The sequence below is a fragment of the Plodia interpunctella genome, chromosome 14 (genome assembly GCF_027563975.2).
Source record: "Plodia interpunctella isolate USDA-ARS_2022_Savannah chromosome 14, ilPloInte3.2, whole genome shotgun sequence".
NCBI classification, from domain to species: Eukaryota; Metazoa; Arthropoda; class Insecta; order Lepidoptera; family Pyralidae; genus Plodia; species Plodia interpunctella.
The window spans coordinates 8,744,396-8,770,495 of record NC_071307.1 but is presented as its reverse complement, the minus strand read 5'-3'; the positions used below and the strand labels follow the sequence as shown (position 1 = coordinate 8,770,495).

The window sequence follows — 26,100 nt, the reverse complement described above, 5'->3', positions numbered from 1 at the left end:
AAAAATAAATAATGGAAATTAAATGTTCTCAAATAACGATTTGCTTGCTTGCCGTTCGAACTTTAATTACGCTGCTACTGCTGTTATTTGTTTTATTTATTTAAATTTTGATATTTTAAATAAAGAGGTAAATTCGTTCTCTTAGTTCTTAATATACGTATAAGAACTACATTTAATAATTGACGTAAGTATTTGGAGAAAAGGCTGCAGTGGAGTTTATTGCGTCGCTTCTTCTTCACCTGAGCTTTGGAAGTCGGCGGTATACTTAGTTTAAGTAATTTTTTGACGTCATTAAAGTGATGTATCTATTCTAATTTGAATAAAGAAATTTGAATCTTTTATTTCCATAGTAGAAATTATGATGTGTTTATGGCAACATTTTGAGTGAACGCAAAAAGCTCGCCGATATTTCTCGTCTCCCTCGTAAATTCTCAATAGGCTGATTGACAACAAAAGGCTCTTGCATTTTGAGAAACATTGTTGTTTCATTAAATGTTTCTTAAATAAGTGTTCTGTGCGAAACGCCTGTAATCGTGATTTACATCGTGGAGGAAAAAATATGAAGAGAAGAAATGCCGAAACTGGCAAAATGCGGCGCCCCCTAAAGCGCACCAAAATCACTGAAGGAATGTACGGAAAGTGAGTGGTCGCAGTTGCTATTGTTATTCTTCGCTATTTTTATTACTTATTATTTAATTAGAAATAGCTGGCTATTGAAGATTGAGATTATCCTGAAGTATGGTATGCCTATAAATTTCATGTGGGTAGGCCCAACCATCTGGCTTTCATACAGAACCATTTTGCTGTTGCAGACCAAAAAAAGCGTAAAAGAAACAAAGTCTGCACGTGTTGTTTCGCACCGCGCTCCTGATATGTGCTACACATGTTTTTACATTACTTCTCACGATCTTTCTTTTCTGAATCAAGTTATATCGTGATATTCAGGAGAAATCTAACTTTAGCAGACTGTTTCAAAACAGAATATAAAAAATATCTTAAGATGTAGATTTGATGTGGTCATGTGTTATCAATTTTCTTAATTAAAATTAGAATTAGAAGCAGAAGTTTAATGAGAAAGTCAGAGACGTGAAAGCATTTGTTTAAAAAAATATGGACATAGTGTGTTAACCGATTTATACCTTTACTAAATGTATGTGTACTAATATTTTTACAATACATACCAAAAATATTATTTTGTGTACTCCAATCAAGTATCCATTCATCATATCATTGTATCCATCCATCGAACAAAAACTTATAATATTTTTGGGTAGAAACATAAATGCAACAGTCTCTCAATTTCAGAGCTAAACTGCTGGGCCGATTTAGATGTAATTAATTATTAAATAAATTTAGTGGCCTGTCCTGCTTTTGCTTGGGAAAACCAACAAATCGTACACTTAAACCTTCCTGAGGAATCACACTATCCATTAATAAAAACTCACATAACATAAAATAAATTAATAAATGATGTTTATTTCCAGCTCGATGCTGTACCTGAAGTTTGTGATGCTCTGGGCGACTGTAGTGATGGCTGACTACATGCTGGAGTTCAGATTTGAGTTCCTCTGGCCCTTCTGGATGATGCTGAGATCTGTATATGACTCATATAAATTTCAAGGACTTGTAAGTATCCTAACTAATATTATAAATGCGAAAGTAAGTTTGTTTGTTACCTCTACCATCCATCTACCATCTATTCAACCAATCTTCATAAAATTTTGCATACATGTAATTTGAAGTATGGAGAAGGACATAAGGTATGTTTCTTCCCGGAAAATCAATACGGGCAAATGCCAGTTAGACAATAATGATGATATCTGCAAGGGGATATGGAAAGGTCCTATTGTTTGGTGGAAACCACATATGTTTATTAACACTTGAGTGCTGAAAACATTTTTTTTTTTTGATATTTTTGTTCTTAGGAAAATGTATGCATCATGAATTGGCAGCAGTCAATGTTTTAATGTATAGAAGCTACAGAAATTGTTTGAAATGGTCATAGAATGGAAGGAAAATTTATTTTATGCCTAAGTATCTCAACTTTTGTTTATTTTTCAAGGCAGATATGACAAGAACATTGGACATTATGTTGTAACAGGTGTTTCCATAGAGAGAAAAAATAGGTATTCCACAAAAAGCCTTAACCCAAATAAAAATATTATTAGACCACTCACCTAGAAACATGCTTATTGAGTAAACAATAATTTTATTGATCACTTTTATCATTTGTATCTGGTGTCCAGTTGCACAACTGATAATGAATTTCGTTAATGGAGCTATATAATTAGTTTATTTTTAAATTTGATTGCATAATTCAGTTGTTTGGTTTGATTACCGAATTTTGTTTATTAATATTGTTGTCTAGTTAACGACTACAAACAGCTACAAACGAATAGATGGAGATTGACGTGTGGTTCCGCCCTAGAATAAGACCCTTCCTATCTCCTGTACGAGGTTACTAAGGCGAACAGGCAACAATAGCATTCCCGAGAAGGGGTGACGTTAGGCAGTTTGTAAAATCACAGCCGAATCTTCAAAATGTTAAGGTTTATTATTTATGCTGACACTGGGCTTCACGGCGTCACGGCTCCGAATGCGCTGAAAACACGTGAAAATGAGAGAGACAAAGTGGTAAATAAAGAGAGAATAAAGTAAGCGACTACACTCGGTCACGATTAATGGCGGTACAAACATCGCAATTGTAAATACTTTTTTATTTAAAATACAGAGTTTTGTTCAGCTCAGCGCAATACAGCTCCATCGACTTTATAAATTGACTATCAAGCTTTTTGACCCTTTCGGGATAAAAAGTACCCTACGTGTTAATCCAAGGTATCAGCGACATCAGTACCAAATTGGTCCAGCAGTGTATGCGTAGAGAAGTAACAATAAGTTTGTTACGTAAACTTCCGCTTTTATAACACTTATGTTATAAAAGGGAAAGTTTTGAACATACTTTTAAAAGTAAACTTTTGAATTTTTACATCTCACTATTTAAAAGTTTTATAAATCTTGTTACAGGCCTTCTCAGTATTCTTCATCTGCATCGCGCTAACGTCCGACATGATTTGCTTCTTCTTCATACCACTACAGTATATATTCTTCGCCGCGAGCACCTACGTTTGGGTGCAATATGTCTGGTACACATGTAAGTATATACAAACACACTATCTGACGCTAGTATTTCGCGCGAGGCGAAGTCAAGCGCGATAATAAAGCAGAGTTTGTAATGATTCCGATCATGACTCTTGTCTTTAGGATGAGAGAGAGTACTGAATGTCTCTTGTTATTCTCTTGTTTTAGAAAATTATCAAGTAAATTTACTTGTGAATTTTCGAGATAATTTTAGCCAATGAAAATTGTGTAAAAATGTACTTACTTCACTGGTTCGCCCAAAGTCCAAGATCCTTCTTGGCTTCTATAATTTTCTTTTCAACTCTTACAAAGTGAATTTTTCAACTCTCCTTCAAGGAGCAGGTTCACAAGCACCTATACTATTATAATAAAGAGGTAAGCATTTGTGAGTATATTTGAGGCGGGTAATCTCCGAAACTAATTTCAAAGATTCTTTCACCATTAGAAAGCTACATTATCCAAGATTGCTATAGGATTTTGTCTCGAAATTCTCACCAGAGCTAAGTCCCGGGCGACATCTAGTTTTCTACATGATTCTAAGGTTTTTTTTTAACTTTTTTTTTGTGCAATAAATCCTAACTAACATAAATGAGAAAGTAATTTTGTTTGTTACCTCTGCACACTCTATCAACCAATCTCCTTGAAATTTTGCATCTAGTTAGAAATATGGAGAAGGACATAGGGTACCTTTCGTCCCGGAAAAAGTAACTGTTCCCGTGCGTTTAAATGCCAGTTTAAAATAAACAAATTTTATTAAAAGCCTCTTCTCTTTTCAGTTGCAGACAAAGGCATATGCCTACCAACGGTAGCGATATGCTGCCTTGTCGTATACGTAGAGGGCGCTTTGCGAGGCGAGCGTGCAAGTAGTCTAGAGCTTTATCGGCCTCTCGCGGCCCACTGCGTGGGGTACCCCGCGGTCAGTCTGGGCTTCGGGGTCAAGTCGTATGTGGGCCATCGGCTGCGGCTGAGGAGGCAGCGGCAGGTCCGCGCCGAGAACGAGTTCTACTTCCAGCTCATGAGGGACGCGATACCCGAGAGTGCGCTGGAACAGGTATGCGTTATAAGTTTATTTGTTGGACAAATTAGAAAACCCCCCGACTGACTATATTAATTTCGCTGCAACTTTTGAACGGCCGAACCGATTTTCATGAAACATGGCTAAGAACACTCTGTATAAAATCATGTATGACGCAACAAAAAAACTAAACGAAAATCGGTCTTTGGGAGCTACGTTGCCACAGACAGACTTTGCGTCGGGGTTAAAAATGTGTTACCTCGTTGTCAGAGCCCGCAGACCTCCGCGGCGGCGGAGGGCGAGGCGCTCGTGCGCAGGAAGTGCCGCGACGCCAACGGCGACGCCACACATAAGGTACACTACAATCTCTTTTCATTCATTTCATTCATTCCAATCAATCCATTCATTCCAATCAATCCATTCATTTCGTTCATTCACAATCGCTTACATGTACAGTCAATAGCACGTCGACCTACCCAAATTCGTTGCAAACTCGCCGTATTAACGCGTCATAGATGTCCATGCAGGATAACTTGATGCGCTGTTGACTGTACCAGTATATTAATCTTAATTGTTACTAAATATTGTTTTTCAAAATAAATATTCTCCTCATTTATAAATCTCGTTTCCGGTGAAACTTACCCAAATAAGGTTTCTTACAGTTAAATTTAAGAAAATTTTAATTTTATTTTCAAAACTTTTAGGTTAAATGTTATAATGTGACCACTGGCTTCGGGCGTCATGCAACCGTAATACGCGAGGATAAGAGAGATATATCTATTTTTAGTTTTATTTTCCGATTCTTAAACCTTCCTCAGGAAATATACTATGTGTTCATGAAAACCGAATGAAATTCCAGATTGTAGTTTTTGAATTTATTGCGGACAGACGCTAAAGAGGACAATACTTTCAGTTCTGTATTAATTGTACAAAAAATATACGAAGCATTTTGCGGATCATATTTTGTTTTATTATCATACTAGCTTTTGCTCGCGGCTTCGCCCGCGTGAATTTCCCACGGAAACAGTAATTTTTCCGCGATGAAAGGTACCCTATGTTCTTCTCCACACTTCAAACTACATGTATGCAAAATTTCAAGAAGATTGGTCGAGTAGATACAGCGTGAAGAGGTAACAAACAAATAAACAAACTTAGTTTCGTTATAATATTAGTTAGGATGAATGCAAGCTACGTAATAATTGTAATAATCCGTATTGAATAATTTGTTAAAATAATGTTATGTATGTAAAAAAAAATTAAATTATAACATTTGTATTGCAGTTAGATAAATGTGAGAAACATTTGTCGGCGCATGCGCGCGACAAGCCGGCGCTGGCCAACGGCAGCGCGCCCGGCGCCGACCACGAACACGGGAAAGGTATTCCCGTATACTGTCACGGGGACCATTTACTTTGTACGACACCTGAGAGGGCTTAGTGCGGGTTTGCATTTCACTTCTCACCATCGAATCCATTCGATTCGAAGTGAGACGCAGCGAACCAATCACATTGCGACTTTTTGACGCAACGACAACCGCCCTGCAATGTGATTGGTTCGCAATTCCTTCGTGTTATATCAATATTGACTGCAATGAGTATTCTTTTTTAAATAATGCAGAATGGCAAAAAAATATGATTCTATTTAAAAAAAAAATACGAAATACATACTGCGAATGTGAATATTTGTTGGACATTGTTGTAATTATTTATGTATTAAAAATTGTATATTTTATTTTTAATATCGTCGTAGGCAGGTGTCGTATAAATAAAGCACGATTGTATCATACGAATGTATCACTCAAAGAAAATACGATTCACAACTCGTGTGTTTGACTGACCCGACCCTCGACTAAAGTGTCGGGGATGGTTAACTAGCAGAAAAGGTTAACACAATCTATGTCCCTATATATTTATATTTATTTACTTTAATGTTATGTCGGGGAGAGGGGACAAGTTAAATACTCGGATGCTGAGATTACACTTGACTTCATTGGCTCAAGTAAGGACCTAATATTGTGGACGCGGCCACACGCACACATACATATATTGATATACACAACATTTAATTCCCACAATGTCTTCGCGCCAAAACCTAATGTTATTTAAATTGGATACAAAATTTATAGCCATGCATTTCTGGCAAACTGTTCTTAATTAAAAAAAAAGGTTGCCTGTAAAGTCGGTTTTACGGGCGAAGATTTTACGTGACAACGTCTTTTTACGCGCGCGGCAGACCGATCATAGTTGAGTGGGAGAGAGACGCAAGGCATTCGGCGGGCCTCTCGCTCGTTCGGTGACTCATCGTAACGTTACCGGGCGTTACACTTTTTCATAAGTGACTCCCAGCCGCAACCTAATTTAAGACGTTGTCACGTCAAAAAAAGGTCCAAATTTCACACCTCGCAAGCATTCTCATACATTCCTCGGTTGCAGGTGGTGCCAAAAACTCAAAGTGTGATAAAAAAGAGGCTAGTACATTAAGAGAAGAGAAGAAACGGAGTAAAAACAAGGACAAAGATAAGGATAAGGACAGCGATAGTCATAAGAGTACAGAACAAAGTGAGTCGCTTTTACAAGATTTTATTTAACTTTCAATGTGTGTTGGTAAAAGGTTACTGGTATCAAACGCAAAACCTCCTAGAGACTACTTGGGTACATCAAAACAAGCAACTTTTATTCTACGACTTTTCGTGATTCGTAGTTTTTTCTTTTCATGAAAAAAAAACACCTGAACTCTATGTAATAGCCAAGCAACACGAGACAGTACAGTAACGTTATGTAGCGGAATCGTACATAGAGTTATCGATTTATAGAAACGACCTTAAAACTAGGAAAATGATTTTTTTTTATTAATTACGTTTAGACAAAAGTCGTAGAACAAAAGATGTTAGTCTCTATGTACCTTATGCGCCTTTGGAAGGTTAAGCGTTAGATATCAGTAACCCTGTATATTTGTTCGGGTGTAATCTTGGAACGAAATTTTGAAGATATATTCTATTGTGCTGAAATGTTGTACACGTGTTATGTGAAACATTACCATATGGCGGACCCAGGTTCGCCTCCCGTCGAGGGACCGAGGGCGCTGTGTTACTGCATGCGCTACATTTTATTGCCATTGTATTTATTGCCAAATAGAATGGTCGAGATTGGTTGATAAACTCTCAGTGTTGCCAGCCAACAAGAGACATTTATTTACAGACTAGATCTAAAATAAACCGTTGATGAAATAATTCCAATTAATGATTTTTTCTTCAGCAAAAGAACATATAGTTAAAGAAGTAGAAAGTACAAAAGAAAGTGTAAAAAGTAAGGAGTGTAATGGATACAAAGATGATAAGAAAGAAAGAGAGAGGGAATTGAAGGAGCGAGAAAGAGAACGCGAGCGGGAACGCGAACAGGTATGTTACATTTTCTTATTTTTATTTTATAATAATGTTTGTATATTTAAATTTTCATATTCAGAGAAAAGTTAAAGAATACTTTAAGTTAGAGTGTCCACGGAACACAGAAAACTATGAAAGTGTCATAAGACAAACTTACTTACAGAACACGTGTCGCCTAATGCACACGGTCAAACGGTAATAAATATAGTTCACACAAGTGAACATTATAAATATATTAGGACAAATCACACAGATTGAGCTAGCCCCAAAGTAAGTTCGAGACTTGTGTTACGGGATACTAACTCAACGTTACTATATTTTATAACATATACATACCACATTAAATTCGATTGGTTGCATATCTTCAACCCAAAATAGCCCAAATCAAACAGGCTGCTAAGCTAAAATACGCCTTCACTCTGTACAAAAGAGTTCACTTTGCTGTAGCATACAAGGTGTGTTATGGAACTAGCATGAATCTAGTCTGTTTTTCTAAAAAGTTCAGCTGGTCCAAGCAAGATGGCGCTAGTAATAAAACAAAAAACTTTAGCCAAGATTAAGTATGATTTTTGAGATGAGCCATATTCTCGTTATTCTCCGTGTGGTATGAAAAACCTCCGTTCGTAAGATTTCTCCTTCTTCGAATACTCATCAAAACGAAAATTTGTCATCAATGGTGTGTATGAGTCAGGAATGGTGTTTAGGTAGTCAGTGTGATATGTGTGTTACATTGTAGCGAGAAGTTCGCGAAGCGCGCGAGTATTCAGAGGAGTTGAAACGCGTTAAAGCGGAGTTAGCGGCTGCACTCGTGCGGGAGGCGGACGCGCGTCTAGCGCTCGCAGCCGCTGCAGCCGCTGAGCGGCAGCGCCGCGCCGACCACAACCACCTCAAGCAGGCGCACGCAGCGTTGCAGCACAAGTGAGTGCAGCTAATGTTAGCCGTTGTATTTTTGTTATCGATCATAACGTGTTTTTATATACTTTTTGACTATGTATTTTGTTATACTATTTAAAAAGTAATAAGATATATAAATTCTGACGTGATAAAATGTTTGTGAAGGTCTAATCTCTGAATAAATAATTTGATTTGTGCTTAGTATTCCTAACATTTTATTTTAAGACTTTATTCAAATTTAATAGTATCTGAGATATAAAGCTAATAAACTCGAATGCAGCCGGGAACACGAGAAATTGACAGAGCTAGTATATTGTGTCATCTGTGCAATCAGATAAACTGTGCGATTCCTGAGGGAGGTTTATAGATATAAGCTATTAGGGTGGATTTCAGAGCGTTTTATTTCGTCATTACGATATGTATTCGATTAATTATTTTTAAGTCAGACAGCAAAACTGGTTCATGTTTTGTCAAAATTTGAAAAATTGTAATGACAACGCGACCGCAGCGGTCAAAACGCTCTGAGAAACACCTATTCTGGTTGTACCCGAGTAGTAACGTGTGTGTGTGTGTGGTGTGTGTGTGTGTGTCAGGATGTCGGCGTGGCGCGGCGGCGAGCGCGCGCTGGAGCGCCGCCTGGGCGAGGAGCGCCGCGCGCGCAGCGCCGCCGAGCACCAGCTGCTGCGGCACGCGCACGCGCACGCGCACGCGCACAGGTATATATTGATGTGCTCACTGTTACTTGTTTTGTCACTATCGCACTTTATAATATTTGACATTGACAGAAAGAGACAACATATGGTTCAACTTTTTTGTGAATAAATAAGTCAATTTATTAATGTAAAACTATACCTGTTCCTTTGTCCCTCTTTACAAACGGAGCATTTGATTTTTGATGTGGAATTGGAAAATATAATGACATGTGAGCAATAATAAAGTTTTGTCCTTTTTAGTCTATAGTATAGAGAGGGCATGCATATACTCACTCCTCTACCAAAACAAAAACGAAATACAAATTGCCATAAAAACTACGATTTGTTGAATGATAAATCCGACAACCGTCAAACGTGGAATTTTTTTTAAAGTAAACTATCGACGCTATGTCAGGGAGTGCAAGATTAATCAACGAATTGTTCTTTTACATGTGTGATAATTGTGTACATACGGCACAGTACGTTCACATTTAACCTAAAAATTAACAAAGATTTAAATAGAAAAAAAAAATCAAAGCCAATCTCCACTATCTGTTTCTAATCATCTAAAATTCAGGTGATAGTAGATAGCGCTCGATTACTCCTAACAAAAATGAATAGGCGTTATGCACACGATCACAAGTTGAAACAGATAAACGCGTACCATGCTTGTGTAAATGAGATAAAACATTATTATAGCATCTGTGAATGAAGAATACGACTGGAATGAGAAACCCAAACTTGCTGGTCACGAAATTAACCTATTTACAAAGAAAGTGTATTTGTTTCCAAAACAGCGGTGAATGTGATAATGAGTGGTGCAGAAGTCGCCGCTCAGCGCTCGAGAGCGAGAGCTCAGCTCTGAGGAGAGAGTTGACTCGAGTCAGAGACTCACACCAGCAGCTGCAGCGGGATCTGGACCACGCTCAGCACCAGGTAATAGAGTGGGCTTTTTTTTTTTTGAAAATTCAATGTCTAAAGGGGTAAAGAGGAGGTTGAAAGTTTATACGAAACTTCGTCATTTTTGAAGTGAAGTATATGAAATTGTGGATTTAAATTAGTTGGTTTGGTAGTAAAGAATAAAACACTAATTGAATTTTGAAAATTGCATTCATAAGGGGGTGAAATTGGGGGTTCAAGTTTGTATGAAACTTTGATATATTTGACGTGAGACATTGTTAATTAAAATTTGTGGTTAGGACGTGACTCGTCGTGGGGAATGCAACGGGCGATGCTTTACCAGAAACTGTTGATCAATACCGAACGGGATACGTTGCGGGAAACTGGAGACTATGAATTTCAATCAACAAAATTTTACCATTTCTGCAGAATACGGAATAAGGGAATGCCTGAAATCTTGTGTCGATTTTTTATTCCACGAAGCCGCTTGCGTGTATTCCCATTTCGGGGCACAAGCCCGTAGCATCTAGTCACACAGTTTCACAAGTTTTCACATCAAATAAATTCCATTCAGAGCACATTCTAGACCAGCATATAAAAAAACAGTCCGTACTACAAAGTAGCATCGTTGCGGTTAGTGATTGGTGGGCGCACACTCGCACAGATGCGGTCGCTGGAGGCGCTGGCGGAGGAGTCGAGCCCCACGCGGCAGTCGCCGCTGCGGGCGCTGCAGGAGCGCGCGGCGCACCTGCAGCGCTCGCTGTCCGCGGAGACCCGCGTCAAGCTGGATCTGCTGTCCGCGCTGGGCGACGCCAAGCGGCAGCTGCTCATACAGGAAGGTGAGACACACCACATAACAATCGTTTACACATTGCGTCCCCAATTCTATTGCGTGAAAATTCTTTTGAAAGTTTCATACAAAACATAATAGGCTAGGTGGCAATTTTTTATTTTAATGACTATTCGAAGGCCCTTATATTAATAGAAACTCCAGTGAAAAAAATACTGTGCTAATGACAATGCTTTCAAAGATATGACAAAAATAAAATACACATATTTTTAGACTCGTCCAAACGCTCCATACTAAAGGACACGTAGAAGTGACGTCACAACGTGCTAATATGTTCGCAACAAAAGCTATGTTTTTTTCCACAGTTTACGGTGATGACTTCGTAACAAACGTAGTTACAAAATTTTAGTTTTTTATGATGGTTGAATTTGTTTTTATAATTTCACATTTTAAAAAAATGGACTTTCCAACCAACTTTACATTTTCGTTTCTTTTCATATGTCTATTTTATCTAAATTATATATAGATTTTTTAACAATTATCTGACCTCGTCAACCCCCTATTGGCTATTGTCAAACTCCCACCCGCAGGTGTAATATCGAACAAAGAGAAGGAGATATCAGAGCTGAAGGCGCAGCTGCTGGCCGTGATGCCGGCGGAGCTGGTGTCGCTGCACGCGCCCCTCGACCCCAACGCGTCCGTGTACACGCCCAAGCAGCTCTGCTCCGACGCCTGAACTCGTCGCCCGACCTGTATCGCGACTGGTGGAGCCATTCGTAAGATTTACACACATTGCCGTTGTTGGATTACTGTTTTGTTGGGATAATAAATGTATACGGACAAATCGCACATACTGAGTTCTCGAAATTGTGTTTAGGGATACAAAACGATACTTTTTTTGTAACAGAAAAATTAATAGTACGAAAATAACATACGAAAACCAACTAAATGAAATTTGCTAGGAAAAATCAATAATGTCTGATTTATCGCTAAACCCACCTCCTAAGGAAATAAATAAAGAATTTTGCTTTTTTAATGACATGAGAAGTGGTTAAAGTACAAAAGTATTGTTCGATATACAGTTCTTAGTTTTGGAATAGTCAACTAAACCACAACAAATTCACGAGACTCTAATCATGTCAAGTCTATCTGTTTTTTTCATTGAAGTTACTAAATTCGAAGGATTGAACGCTGGTATCGATACCGAACACTCATTATATGACATGATATTTATATCGATACTACTCAATATCGAGTAATGTTCAAATATATATATATATATATATATATTTCTACACATTTTATTGCATGCCACATGCATTTTAACTAAATTTAAATAATGAAATAAATCATACATATTTTTATTACGATCAACTGGATTTATTATCAACGCGAATAAATTGTACGAAAAAATGACTTCTAATATATTTTCTTTTATTTATCAATCAACTATAAATTATATTTCAACATAGCATACATGAAGTTTTAGATAATACTGGAGTCCACAACCTCTCTCTTTCATCTGTTGTCCGACGTCTCTGTCTTTAGCGAGGTGAACGAGCGAGACCGCGCAAGAACGAGAGGTCCGACCTACATATGAATGAGATAGCAATCCCAACTAATATTATAAATGCGAAAGCAAGTTTGTTACATCTTCATGCATTATCTACTGGACCGATGGTTATGAAATTTGGTACACGGGTAGAAAGTAATCTGTAATAACACATAGGGTACTTTTTATCCCGAAATTCCCACGGGAGCGAAGCCCCGGGGCGCAACTAGTATATATATATACTTTGCGTCGTAACATTTTAAGTCCGGGCATCAGTATTACCTATAGCTTCATAGTACAATGATACAGATATTACAATATTATTTTCGCCCTATCATCTCGGGTTCTAAACAATATATCGCGGTGATAACTATACAAGATTTTAATTTAGACCATCCGCTATACAACTGACAAAATCGAGTCAAATTCCAATCCAGTACTTTTTACGTTGTGCGCGAACAAACAACCCACTTATAGATTTTTTATATGTATAGATGGCAATCTTACGAATGGCGCCTCCGTCTTAATCCGCCGCCTACTGGTTTTTGTATGGGCGTTAGTTTGATCTCATATCGTATATTTTACCGATTGGTGGCCCCCGGGCGGATTGTTCTTAATTTATTTGTTACTTATTAATGTTAAATTTTTGCGCTTTTGGGAAAAAATATATCGCACTAGTAACATTTTCTATTGGTTGAAAAATGGATTAATTTCTAGTCGCCATATTTTTTAAAGACGTCAGAGCATCGTGAACTAACTTGTGTATTTACTTGAAAAATAACAATTATTAATATTAAGTAACAAGTTGCACGCGAAATGTTTCTCTTTCGCCTAGTAACAATTGGTCAGTGTGAATATTTAATGTGTGAAATGTATGTAAAAAGTTATATCTGCGATACATGATACTTTAACATCGACAGAATTAAAAAAATACCAGTCAAAAATATCTACATGCGGGATTATAATTTTATAGTGTTTTTTTTTCTCATTTTCTCAGTGGCCAGTGTCAAAATGTTCAATCAATAGAAGTGTGTATAATCTGTGCGTAAATTTAGCGCGAGTATTCATTATTGTGAAGCGCGATCCCGATGTTCAATGTCCATACAAACATCGGTAGAACCAACAAAGATAACGTTAGTTTTGTAACCGTGTACGTAACTTGACCGGGGCCCTGGGTGAGCGACTAATGCGGCACGGCGACGCGTCGATATCAAATGTGTCAGGAAACTCATGTAAGTGCAGCGTTCCGTCGCTCACCTAGCACGCCGGGCGAGACAGAGCGTTTATTTTTTCATAAATGAAATATTTGGATTCACATATTGTACCTGTAATTTGGTGACTAGTGATTCTCAAGTACTAGTTGCGCCCGCAAGTCAAATAGTGTATGCTCATATTTTTGTATATCCGATACGCAAAGCTTGGTGCGAGTTTTCGATTGGAACTCGATCGCGTTCGCGTGTCACTTCATCACATCACGTCCCAATGTTGGCAGCGAAACGAAATCGCCATCAAGTTTTAATCGTAAGCTCGCACGCTCAGATATTTTTCCACTGAATGATCTATAGATTGATCTCGAACGCATAATGATTGGGAGTGATGTAGTTTGAGCTGCAGTCCCTTGTGTTCTTTTAAATTTATGTGATAAACTGTACAAAATATAAGATCTGATTCGAGTCTTCTTCTTTATATAAATTGTAGTTTATTGACGTTTAGTCCAATTTGTGAGTGGGTCTAATGGTGTAGTCGCCTGTTTCTATCGTTGAACTAATTTTACTAAAGCGCGTATCATTTAATAGTTCCATTGTAAAACTTAATATGCGCCAGAAAGTTTTTAATCCAGATTCGTTAATTTTTGAAAATCCTCTCGAAGAAGCGTTACGGTAGAAGCGTGTGTAGAACCTTAGTTCTACACACGCTTCTACGCTCCCACTCAGCACTAAGACGTTCATTGAAAAGTGAGCTTTGAGGCGTCCTCTGTAGATATACTTTTGATTGGCAACAAATTAGTTATGTCAATCTAAAGTAGTGCCTACAGAGTACAACTTAAAGGTCACTTCAATGAACGTCATGTGCCGGGTGAGCGGTGCGGTGGTAGAAAGGTGATATTAATAGTGATCGGTCGATGTCTTGTGTCGATCTGTGGGTCTTTTTGCCTGTGGTTCTATCAATCTGATCAAAGATCTTTTGGGCCTGTTTCACCGGTTGCTGATAAAGTATCTGATAGCCTATATGTAACATATCTAACAGATAGCGTTGAAAATTGTATCTCACAAATGTTAGATACGGCTAACTGGCCAATCCCAATCATAACAGGCTGTTAATCTAGCTGTTAATTTATCTGCCAGATTACAATATGATATTTTATCAGAATGTGACGAAACAGAGTTGAGCAAGTATGAAATAGTTAATTTAGAATATCATTAGTTTTACTGTCAATATTACGGCAAAAGAACTATTAGATGAGACGCATTCATCTGTTTGATGTTGTTACGCCATGACACTATTGGTTAGGCGCTGCGTAAATGTGGAATCCACTTTTAATGTAGTTCTCCTTCAAAAAATATATATTTTATATATTAGCATTATCGCAGAGATTTTTTTATTTTGTCAAGTTGTGTGTATTCGCTATAATGGCGCCATCTTTAGACTATATTCTTTTATAGTAACAGTTATGTGAAATGGCGCAGCGCCGCGATTGCTCAGAATATAAACGTGGAGTAATTTTATGGATATAACACTTCCATCCTAGATTGGACCCTCCTCGGGTGATAGATTTTAGCTGTTTTTATTTATTTAAGGCTAAATATCAGTTACTTCCATAATACTAAGTGTTAAAAAATATTTTTAATACGCTTGTAATATTACAGCACTAATGTATTAAAAATGATGATACACAACTTATTTTAATCCCGCCTAGTCATAACTGTTAATTTTTATTCGGAACTAGCTGTTGGCCGCGGCTTCAACCGGAAAAATAACTGTTGCCGTGGCAAATTAACGATTTGCCACGGCAACAGTTATTTTTCCGGAATGAAAGGTGCCCTGTGTCCTTCTTCATACTTCAAACTACATGTATGCAAAATTTCAAGAAGATTGGTTGAGTAGATAGAGCGTGAAGAGGTAACAAACAAACTTACTTTCGCATTTATAATATTAGGATAACTGAATGTGCAAAAGCCTATTCTATCTAGACAGATAAAGCACAACATTTGAGGTCTAATATTAAAAAAAAAATGAGCAATATAAACTGTGTTCACTGAAACCGAGTAAAATATAATCTGTTCAAAAGTTTATTGAAATATATTAAGTGTGTTATATTTGTAAATAGATATGAATGATATAAAAACCGATCCACAAAATTACTTCAAGTTTATTGCATAAAAATCAGTCATATTTCTCAGTTAATAATGTGACGTTTTAAATTAAAATAATAATGAAACTCATCCTAAATGTCTTCTTGGAGGATAAACCTAAACTGAAATTATTGTCCATAATGGTCCGTTAGCTTCCATATTTCTGGGCACTTTTGCATTTACATAGTACAATGTTAATTTAAATTTTCAGACACAAAACTTAATGATGTGTTAGAAGTAATGTTAACTAACGTGGAGACGTTACGGCGTCATAGACAAACATATAGCTACAACGCCAACGAATATGTATCTCTTTGACACTATAATGATAAAAAGAGATGTCGCCCGAAATGGCTGGTCCATATTCAAAGTGCCCGGGCATTATTAATAATGTTATAATTAATCACTTTGTCCATAACATATACATATATTCGTTCGAATGAGAACCCTAAATATAGTCCACAAGATTTCCTTTTTAAATTTTTAACCACACCCAGTCATGAACTGAGTATGATCAAAAATTAAATAAGGAGACGGAAAGTGAATTTGTGGTATGTAGCTATGTGTATGACTGTGGGTCGATAGCGTTGAAACTATTGGTTCTATCTCGAGAGATGTCCGTGACAAATTCGACATGGATAAAACCTGATGATTACTTAAAAGGATCGCTAATTTTATATATTGTAAAGAGTCCGCTCAAAAAATAAATTGCGTTATGTCGTTATAGCAGAGGGCTTTTATTTTCTAGTAAGGTTTTTTTTTTCTTTGACTAAATAATCGTGATATCAATACTAAACAAACATAAATTCTTCATTTAACGTAAATGAGCATAATAGAGAAATTTTTGCAATCATCACTAAATAAAAACTATATTCACATTCATAAGAGGGCAAAAAACAGTCCTAAGTTTTGAACTGCTGTTGATGACATAACGTAATACAGATGGCAAAATGTGAAGTACAGAATTTTGGAAAACGAAGTTTGTGAAGTGACGCACATAAAATCTAAAATGCGACAAAGATCTTTTGGCGCGTGCGAAACATCATAACTAAACATTGTAACAAACTTAATAAAGGTTATGGGTTACAGGAACGCTCTCTCGTCTGTCATCCAAGTGTCAAATGTTAATGCTCAAACACTTGCAATCAGGCATTGAGTTAGCTCACTTTTGGAAGACATTATTATTTATATTTGAACTATATCTCGAATGTACAGTAGGGGGCAGATAAATATACTCCATCGACAAGAACGAGTCTTAATTTATTAATTGATTATTTGACGTCGATATTATGTATAATTTCGTCCTATAATTTTAATAATGCATGCCTGGTAAGGCAAACTATATCTCGTATGTACAGTTGGAGGCAGATAAGCATAACCCCAGTTAGTAAGGGAGTCAGGTTTATCTGCACCCGACTGTATATCTATACTTTGTAACTGAAAAAACTGAAAGTGTGTAAAAAACTGAAAGTATTTTTGAGTTTGAAACGCAAAAAAGTGTCAAAAGATCCTTGTCGTTGTGTAAACGTATCCTGTTATTCTGTATTACTTTGAGATTGTGACGTTTTGTCGCCCGCTTCTAGTCTTTGTCGGGTCGGTTTACATCTCGCACAAGATTTGTTTACATTTTAATTCTTATTTGTTTAATGTTTGGCTATTTTTGTTTCGTTTACTAGTATTAATAGATGCCGCAGATGTCAAATTTTTGTGTAACAAGCGCCAATGAGGGATAACACGAACGAATTCGCTGATAGCAACTGGTGTAGTGTGAGGTATGTTCAAGGCGTATTTGAAAGGTTGTATTGTGCGGTTTTTTTTTAAATGTTCGGCCTACTGAATGGGGCCACGCTAGACTGTGGCGCTAACTGACCCCTTAGTCAGTCAGTACAAAAATACGTCAGAATTCGTCAATTCTGTTGTTGTATATTTGTAAGTAGAAAACCTGAAAAATTTATGATTGGTAAAAGTCGAGTGAAAACGCGGAATGGAACTAAAATTATTGTGAATGTATTGTATATTGTCGCTTGTTACAAACTAAAATTCAAAGGTTGTCTACAAACGAGTGAGATTAAGCGGCGGCGATGTGAATCGACCTTTTGTGTTATTTATAAATAAAATATTTTAAGAGGTTTAGTTTTAGCCGACTGCGTACTGCTCTCGAAGTCAAACTTCCTTTTTTTGAATCTGGAATTGTGAAATAAGTACTTAATTTAGCTTTATATCGACGACATTATTTTATAAAGTCCACGGCATCACAGATGTATATTTTTACACGATACAAGTTTCCGTGTCAGAACTTTGGTACAAGCCACGCGATCTGAATTTTCACTAGTGAAATGTAAGCGGTAATATTTGTTTGTATGAACTGATGCTGTAACAGCAATAAAAAATCAGACTTGTGCTTTACTTCTTTTATTAATAACCTTAGAATAAATATTTACAACATTTGCAACCAATACCTGAATATTGGTTGTGTGTTATAAAATATATTACAAGCTTTTATTTAATTTGCAATGTAACTATGTATGGCCCTCTGTTTATTCAGGTGGAATCTTGCAACTCAAAGCAGATATCTTCAACGATTGAGCTGAAAATTTGTACACATGTTTAGTTTGGAAGATAATGCATTATTATGATATGATTGCATGACCAAATGGTGCACCCACGAACCGTCTCCAGACGTGGGAAGTACTCAACGGATGAATTTTTTGTCACATATTGAATTGAATAAGATCTCTCTGACAACAATAAAAGCTTTTATCAAAAATGACATTTTTCACTCACTCGCAAGCCTCCGAAGTGGAATGGCGTCTTATGATAGACTACGTTTTTCGACGGTAACCGCCTTCCATAGATTTGCTCAACAAATTCTGTATTTCCAACTGTACTTGCAAAGCTTTGTCCAATTCCATATTCCGCAACACAGATGCAACATATTTCCCATAGTGTTCAAATTCATCATCCTTCGGACTCGAATTGGCATCCACAAAGAACAATTGATTGACTGAATCGGGCTCTTCTTCTGGCATCTCTTTCTTTCTTTTCGTCTCCACTTCGCAGTCTGACTCCGAGTGAGGATGTTCCTCTGATTCTGGTTCAAACTTATGCTCTTCTTCATCAGACATCTGTTCTTCAAATGCAGATACTAGCGCCTCGTGTTCTTGGGTCTGGAAAATATTAATGCATTTAGGCAATGTAGTTTTTCCACTATTGTTTCGAAACTAGCTGTTACCCTCAGCTCCGCCTGCGAAATCCCACAAACAGCAAATCCCACTTCTAAATCGTTTTTAGATATATGTGGAGCCAACAAAGACAAACAATTTATATCTATATCACTTTAAGCATTATTACTTTTGTTTGCTCAGTAGGGTTGGACTTAGTATTAAGTGAATTATACTTACATCATTATCAGTGATTTGTCCATTACGCTGTCTTACAGTGTATTTGTGTTTGTGCCAGAGTCGGAACCATTTTATCGTCGGGGTGTATGGTATGTCTGTATCAGACCCGCACTTTATTTTCGCCAATTCCTGAGCATAAGTTGACGATAGATTCCTTACTTTACTTTTTAATTCACTCTCTTCAAGCATAATACCAGTGGCTGCCTTGAATTCTGAAATCACACTGCTGTAGCCTTCATGACGTAACTTCTTGTCTCTAAAGTATTTATGTTTCGGATCATATAAGAATTCATACTGTAAAAATATCTTTACAAATTTCATGGTAACTGCCTCGTTCCATCTAGGTTTTATGAGTGATTCTTCGTTTTGTTTGGATGGTGTGGCTTGACCTTCATCATTGGACAATTCTAACCATTCTACTAAATGTTTACTGTCCGATTCTAATCCTGTCTCTGTCTGAAATTTAAACAAGTCACATTATTATCATAGATAAAGTGAAGTTAATTTTTATTTTATTTTAAAGACTCTTTTAAAGTTATCTTTTCTGTTCAGAAAATGTACTTCTGTTACAGTTATTTCAATTTTATGAGCAAAACTGGTTTAAAACTTCTAAATGCTACACTTATTAAGGTGTTTTTGAGTCCCTGCCTCAGGAGGCCAGGGCTCTATGGGGGGGCCCATAGGAAGGAGGTAATTTGGTTGACTGTGCTAATACTGCTAATTTCCACAGCTAATATACTAACCTGGTTTGAGTATTTTGCATTATTATAGCACCAATCCCAATCAGCAAACCATTTCAATGGTGACACAAATTTGAAGTTGGGTCTAGATAACCTCCTTATTTTTAAAAGTTCTTGACAGTAGGTCGATTTCAAACTCCTTATCTTCATCAATACCTCTTTTTCAGTGAGGGCAATACCGGTTGCTTTGTTAAATTCAGAACAAATTTCTCTATATGCTTTCTTACGAAGTTTATTTTTTCTGTAATATGCATGTTTTGAATTCCACAAAATATTATGCTGCAAGTAAATCTTCACAAACTTGACAGTCTCATCCTCACACCATCTCCTTGTGGGACTTGATTCAATTTCATTATTTTTAATTTGAGAAACAGAGTAGTTGTGTTCGCCTTCTGTTAATTCTAACCACATTTTTTGGTCTTCCGATGTGCATTGAGACTGAAACGTTAAAAGTTGTTTATGGAAATTGTTGCAAAAAACATGTAATGGGGCCGCAGCCCTATGAGATTTGGAATTGAAAAGTGCAGTGAAGTTTTGCTCCTGTTCTGTGGTAATTTCAGGATTGTGATATGAAAGACGAAAATAGTTTTTTCAAATAAAAACACAAGTAGCTCTAGAGATTAGTGTGTTCAAACAAATATGAGTTCATTTTAGAAAACAGTAACTTCATAAGAAAAAGGTAAAACTATAATCAGAAGATAGCTTACTTTCAATTGTCTGTAGATTAGCTATGTTAGTTACAAAGAATAACCTACATAAAGTTAATAAAAAAAATGAATGTGGTACCATATTCAAATGATCAATTAACAAAAATAAACAAAATTTACTTACATCATCACTGATTAGCTGATCACCGTGCTTACACCTATACCAGTACTGAAACCATTTCAGTGATGATTTGTAAGGATGATCAGTTTCTGAATATTTCTTCATTTTCGCCAGCTCCTGAGCGTAAGTTGATGAAAGATTTTTAATTTTAATCATTACTTCTCTTTCCATTAGTTTAATTCCAGTGGCATCTTCAAAGAGAGAACTGATATCCTGGTAAGCTTTCTTACGCAAGTACTTCTGCCCGTAGCGCTCATGTTTTTTGTTCCACAAGTAATCATGTTGTAAATAAATTTTCACAAAAGTTACTGTTTGCTCTTCATTCCACCGCATTATATTTTAGCAAGGAAGATTAATGGAGCAACAAAAACTAACAAAATAAAATACAGAGAGTGAAATCACCAGATTCGAATCGAAGCGAAGCTAAACAAAAACCAAACATGGAACAAAATCGATAGGGATGGGCAAAAAAATCGATATATCAAAATGTCGATTCAGAAAAATATCGACATAAATAAACGATCTCTTTTCCAGCGATATATAGATTTTCGATATTATTTTAAGGAGTTGACCTGTCAAAAGGATATCAAATTCGTATCAAAAACGATATTTTTCCAATCCGATTCCTAAAAAACAAAGAGTAACATCGATATTTTTTCAATATGATTTCTAAGAAAAAGGAAGCGTAAGAAAATATCAATACATCAAAATATCGCTATTTTTAGTCAATATTAATCGATACATTTGAAAATACAAATTCGATATATATCGATATTTTTATCCCATCCCTTCGACTCATTTGTCAATGTGACAGTCACTTTGAAAGCTAAGCAAAGGCAGCAAAACACAAATGCCTATCTTGCCTTTGCCGGTCGGTAAGTACTATTGCAATGCGTGCAACAGCATCAGAGACCTAAAGGCTAAATGGTCTCTGCCTCAAAAGCTCACTCATATCTATGTGGTTTTTTGCCAATATGACAAATTTTTCGGGATGGGCCATGGGTTTCACTAGCTTTTATACATATTTCAAAAGTCTGGCAGATCTATCCCGTGACAAGGGCTGGTAGGTGTTTTGGCCATCATTCGGTACTGCTGTCATCAGTAGTTATAAATTAGCTATTGGTTTTCATTAAAAAAAAGGAAAAATAATAGTAAAGCTACTGTTTCTATTATTTTGTTACATTTTCACTATGGTTATAACACTTATCTACAAAAACTGATTCACCAAAGTTTTAACAATTATAATTTCTTCATTAAATGTTACATAAAATAATCTAAAGTTGCTCCCAGACAGCATGTTATAAAATGTTAGATACTTAACACTTAATATGTAACATTTTATAAAATGTTGATGTCAACTTAAGTTTACATCATCACATAGTGTCCTTTAGTTGATTAGTACATTGAAATATGTAGTGCAGAATTAGCCGTGTGTTATGCAGGATTTTGAAAGATACTGAAAAATCTGTAGCTAAGTTTTTTTTTAAATAGCTATAACATGTCCAACTGGGGTGGGCAAAAGCCTCAAGTTGCTAAGTTTAAAAGCATAAAAATATTTAATTAATATTTAGTCAACATTGGTTAATAAACAACCCCACAGTTCATCCCTACATATGAAGTTAAATTTATAAATTAACCTTATAGTTCACATGCGGCCAGATCAGACCGTGATCCTACTGTTATCCAATAGTTTTTATTATCTCTAGGATCGAAGAGTTAATATCAGTGAAGTGACTAAAAACTGCCAGTCCATTGTTCAATATATAAATATTAATTAAACTGATATTTTAAAATCCATTTAAACTTGATATCCTAGCTTGACTAACAATATTTTGTATTTCTAATTGTACTCTTAAAGCTTTCTGCAAATCCATATTTCTTAATTGTGAAGCAATATATTTGCCATAAATATCGAATTCATCCTCACTCAAGTGTGCATCAGATTCTGTGCTACTTCTATAAGATATATCTGAATTATCTGCACTAATATTTTCATGTCTCAATTTCTTTTTCTGTTTATATGACTGCATATGAGAGTCTTTTGACTCATTTTTGAAAATCTGATGATAAGCTTCATCAGTTTGTGTTACAAAAGGGTCGATGTCCTCAGTGCCTTCATTTTCATTATCAGATTGTTGCAATATCCATATTTCATCATCTTGTTCTTGGGCCTGAAAAAAAAAATTAAATATTCTGGTCAGTCAGACTGACATAATATTCCAGGTAGAGGCATCTCTAACCAATGCAAACTCCAGACATCAGTCATCAGTCCCCCATTCAGGGATCATTTCACCCAAACATGGACCAGGTAGTTTGTTAAGAATAATCAATATATCAACTATATATATATACTAATACAATACTAGTAAGCATTTGTGACTTTGTATGTTTGAGGTGGGTAATCTCCGAAACTACCGAACCAATTTTAAAAATTATTTTACCATCAGAAAGGTACATTATCCAAGATTGCTATCGGCTATATTAATTCCCACGGGAGCAAAGCTCCGAGCAACATCTAGTCTAGTAATAAATATTTGTATAAAAATATGATAAGTAATAAGAGAAAGAACGAACTAAAGAAAGACGACTAAGAGAAATGCACTTACGTCGCCTTCTATGTTTGGAAAACTCCGTCGCTTTATTATGCCATTAAAACATTTATGCCACTCAGAAAACCATTTGATGGTCGGCTTGTATATTGAATCTGAACTAGATCTGAGCCGAATTTTTGCCAATTCTTGAGCGTAAGTAGAACGGAGGTTCTTTATTTTTATTTTTACTTCTGATTCATCGAGGGCTATGCCAGTGGTAACTTTCAGTTCAGCTACGATGTCAGAGAAGGCCTTTTGGCGTCGAAATCGTAGTTTGTAGTTATCATCATCTGGATTCCATAAACATTGATGGCGGAGATAAATCTTCACGAACTCTAATGTTTCTTTTTCACTCCACCGCATATTCAACAGTAAAATACAAAACAATAAAATTGTACCTATAAAGTTTGTTTGTTTGAAAACTGTTGGATTGGTTGGTCTTAGTTGGATCCTTCCTTTTCTTATTGATCTTGTTTTTCTTCCGGTTTTTTGTTTTTTTTCAGCTCGCTGTCACATAAGTGACAATGACGACCTGATGGATGACAAGTTATTTTTTTGTTCGATGTGGACAAGGACGTCATCAAATGTACTAGAAAAAGTATTACAAATAGTGAAATAATGCATTAGGTACCTATTATTATTGCCATTTCATTTGCTCATGCATCCATGAAAAATGTTTGGACAAACAACAAATGGATGGCCAACAAAAGCTGAAACACGCTGAACGCTTGAACCAAGAAAAACGCGGCAAATCTTGAAAACAGTCCTCTTTAAATAGATAGGTAGGTTGTAACTGTAATTCAAAACATAGGTACCTACCTATATTTAATATGCAAGAGTACTTGGTACCTTGGTAAATAGGTGTCGCATCACAGTAAATAAATAAATAAATATATTAGGACAAATCACACAGATTGAGCTAGCCCCAAAGTAAGTTCGAGACTTGTGTTATGGGATACTAACTCAACGATACTATATTTTATAAATAGATACATATATAAATAAACATCCAAGACCCGGGCCAATCAGAAAAAGATCATTTTCCATCATGACCCGACCGGGGATCGAACCCGGGACCTCTCGGTTCAGTGGCAAGAACTTTACCACTGCGCCACCGAGGTCGTCACAGTATGAGCAAACTTTTTAAAACTCTTTAAAAAACTAGTCTTCGCCTCGTGTAAATTTCGTGAATATGGTGTTTTTATCTCTCGGCGGCCAATAGACGGGGATCCGAGAGCAATGTCTCTATCAAAGTTATCATCGTATTGCTTAGAAAGTAATAATTTATTGACAAGTTTAATACATATTATTTGGAAGAGATTGTGGAATACACGATTTGAATAAAAGTTCGAAAAGTAAAGAATAACACATGCATGGCTAACATAAAAAATATATTTACAAATATGAACAGGTTTATGAGATCAGTTTTATGCAGAAAATCTACATTGGTACATCTTTACAACTAAGACTATATTTTAAAATAACTAGCCCATAAAATGGAATTAAACTTATTTGTTAACAAACATTATCAGTTAAATTGATGGCAGTTTGAACATGCTGTATTTTTTCCTACTTATTTTAAGAGTTGTACTCTTGCCCATTGAGTATTTGCCTTGTTAACCATTACAAATTTCAGATATTCTAGCTTCACTAACAAGGTTTTGTATCTCAAGTTGAACTCTCAAGGCTCTCTGTATACTCATTTGCCGTAATTGAGTGGCTATGTACTTTCCATAAACATCAAACTCATCCTCTTGGATATCATTCTGTTCTGAAATTGAATCGGTGGAATCTATAGAATTTCTAGGCTTATTTTTTTTCTTTTTATTTCTCCTGAATTTTGATTTCCTATTTGATGATTCAGATTCTTTCTGTTTCTCAGTGTCAAATTCATCATCGGTTTGTGATACAATAGGATCCGTGGTAGTTTCTCCCAAACTACCATTTTGTAACTCATGATTTAACCATATTTGCTGTGGGTTCATTTCAGATGAGTCCTGGAATCAACAAATATTTTAACAATTTTATTTTTAATAATGATCTTTATAAATTAAATGATCTGTGGGAAAATATTATATTTGTTAATTTGCTACCATTTCTGATGGCACTATTTAGTTGTTGCTTAAGTAATAAGTAAGCGTAAATACCTAGCTATGTAAGAAGGTACTTACTCAGTTACTAATATATATATATAATTTGAAAATTATGTTAAAATAAGAATTCAATATGCACAATGTACATACAGATAAAAAATATTACTTACATTACTGTGTGATTGCCTGCTAATTGGGGAGATGTGTTTTAAGCATTGGTCCATTTCATTGAACCAAACTAATGACGGCTCATATATAGAATCAGGTGCAGATCTTTGAAGAATTTTTTGCACTTGCTGTGAGTAGGTAGTTCTTAGAGCTCTTATCTTCATTTTGACTTCTATGAGAGTCAAAGTTTTGTTTGTAGCGATTTTAAAGTCAGAGATAATATCCTCGTAAGCTTTGTTGCGCGCATATTTCAGTTTGTAATCAGAATGAGAGGGGTTCCACAGGCATTCGTGTTTCAAATATAACTTCACGAACTCTAAAGTTACCGACTCACTCCACCGCATATTAGTTTGTGCTTCAATATTTTAGATTTTCCCACAAAAAATAATTGTATTTTGATAGTTGTTTACATTTTTGAGTTACACATTGAGTTACCAACTACCTACCTAGGTACCTATTGTATTGATTTTTGGCTTTGACATATGACAAATTGACATATTAGTTGAGTGTTGCTATTACAGGATTTTAAATTTACAAGCATTTTGGAAAACCTAGTTTTTAAT

The 26,100-nt window shown here is 36.0% G+C and overlaps 4 protein-coding genes across 8 annotated transcripts; 1 reads left to right on the top strand and 3 right to left on the bottom strand.

The window, feature by feature from the left end:
* The first annotated feature begins 392 nt into the window (after window positions 1-392).
* LOC128675677 (uncharacterized protein) lies at window positions 393-18,117 on the top strand. Of its 3 annotated transcripts, none has more exons than XM_053755240.1 (13): window positions 393-639; window positions 1,485-1,626; window positions 3,025-3,151; window positions 3,915-4,189; window positions 4,424-4,507; window positions 5,435-5,531; window positions 6,586-6,711; window positions 7,408-7,550; window positions 8,272-8,453; window positions 9,023-9,145; window positions 9,919-10,057; window positions 10,686-10,860; window positions 11,402-18,117. In XM_053755240.1, exons 1-13 carry the CDS (start codon window positions 560-562, stop codon window positions 11,545-11,547), a joined length of 1,839 nt encoding a protein of 612 aa, XP_053611215.1. In that variant the 5' UTR covers window positions 393-559; the 3' UTR covers window positions 11,548-18,117. The 3 variants fall into 3 exon arrangements, with proteins under 3 accessions (XP_053611215.1, XP_053611216.1, XP_053611214.1); XM_053755241.1 differs by having other exon boundaries at window positions 6,580-6,711; window positions 9,023-9,137; window positions 9,917-10,057; XM_053755239.1 differs by having other exon boundaries at window positions 6,580-6,711.
* Window positions 17,539-21,160, bottom strand: LOC128675678 (uncharacterized). Of its 3 annotated transcripts, none has more exons than XM_053755244.2 (5): window positions 20,689-21,160; window positions 19,861-20,295; window positions 19,118-19,573; window positions 18,501-18,883; window positions 17,539-18,303 (listed from the first exon to the last, which is right to left on the bottom strand). In XM_053755244.2, exons 1-4 carry the CDS (start codon window positions 21,016-21,018, stop codon window positions 18,539-18,541), a joined length of 1,566 nt encoding a protein of 521 aa, XP_053611219.1. In that variant the 5' UTR covers window positions 21,019-21,160; the 3' UTR covers window positions 17,539-18,303; window positions 18,501-18,538. The 3 variants fall into 3 exon arrangements, with proteins under 3 accessions (XP_053611219.1, XP_053611217.1, XP_064292423.1); XM_053755242.2 differs by having other exon boundaries at window positions 17,539-17,900; XM_064436353.1 differs by having other exon boundaries at window positions 17,539-18,883; window positions 20,689-21,159.
* Window positions 21,161-21,831: 671 nt separating this feature from the next.
* LOC128675681 (uncharacterized) lies at window positions 21,832-23,781 on the bottom strand. Its single transcript, XM_053755247.2, has 2 exons — window positions 23,292-23,781; window positions 21,832-22,856 (listed from the first exon to the last, which is right to left on the bottom strand). The coding sequence occupies exons 1-2, from the start codon at window positions 23,637-23,639 to the stop codon at window positions 22,473-22,475; spliced, it is 732 nt and encodes a 243-aa protein (XP_053611222.1). The 5' UTR covers window positions 23,640-23,781; the 3' UTR covers window positions 21,832-22,472.
* An 865-nt stretch (window positions 23,782-24,646) lies between these two features.
* Window positions 24,647-26,013, bottom strand: LOC128675682 (uncharacterized). The gene is made up of 2 exons (XM_053755248.1): window positions 25,540-26,013; window positions 24,647-25,273 (listed from the first exon to the last, which is right to left on the bottom strand). The coding sequence occupies exons 1-2, from the start codon at window positions 25,879-25,881 to the stop codon at window positions 24,893-24,895; spliced, it is 723 nt and encodes a 240-aa protein (XP_053611223.1). The 5' UTR covers window positions 25,882-26,013; the 3' UTR covers window positions 24,647-24,892.
* Between the last annotated feature and the right edge of the window lie 87 nt (window positions 26,014-26,100).

Excerpts from the sequence above, each read along its gene's own strand:
- LOC128675682 (XM_053755248.1), bottom strand. The coding sequence starts at position 25,881 with ATGCGGTGGAGTGAGTCGGTAACTTTAGAGTTCGTGAAGTTATATTTG. Across the intron at positions 25,274-25,539 it reads GCAGGCAATCACACAGTAAT|GACTCATCTGAAATGAACCC; the intron begins GTAAGTAATATT and ends TGTTGATTCCAG.
- LOC128675677 (XM_053755239.1), top strand. The coding sequence starts at position 560 with ATGAAGAGAAGAAATGCCGAAACTGGCAAAATGCGGCGCCCCCTAAAG. Across the intron at positions 4,190-4,423 it reads CCGAGAGTGCGCTGGAACAG|AGCCCGCAGACCTCCGCGGC; the intron begins GTATGCGTTATA and ends CCTCGTTGTCAG. Across the intron at positions 10,861-11,401 it reads GCAGCTGCTCATACAGGAAG|GTGTAATATCGAACAAAGAG; the intron begins GTGAGACACACC and ends TCCCACCCGCAG.
- LOC128675681 (XM_053755247.2), bottom strand. The coding sequence starts at position 23,639 with ATGCGGTGGAGTGAAAAAGAAACATTAGAGTTCGTGAAGATTTATCTC. Across the intron at positions 22,857-23,291 it reads TTCCAAACATAGAAGGCGAC|GCCCAAGAACAAGATGATGA; the intron begins GTAAGTGCATTT and ends TTTTTTTTTCAG.
- LOC128675678 (XM_053755244.2), bottom strand. The coding sequence starts at position 21,018 with ATGCGGTGGAATGAAGAGCAAACAGTAACTTTTGTGAAAATTTATTTA. Across the intron at positions 19,574-19,860 it reads ATGCAAAATACTCAAACCAG|ACAGAGACAGGATTAGAATC; the intron begins GTTAGTATATTA and ends TTTAAATTTCAG. Across the intron at positions 18,884-19,117 it reads GACAAATCACTGATAATGAT|ACCCAAGAACACGAGGCGCT; the intron begins GTAAGTATAATT and ends AATATTTTCCAG.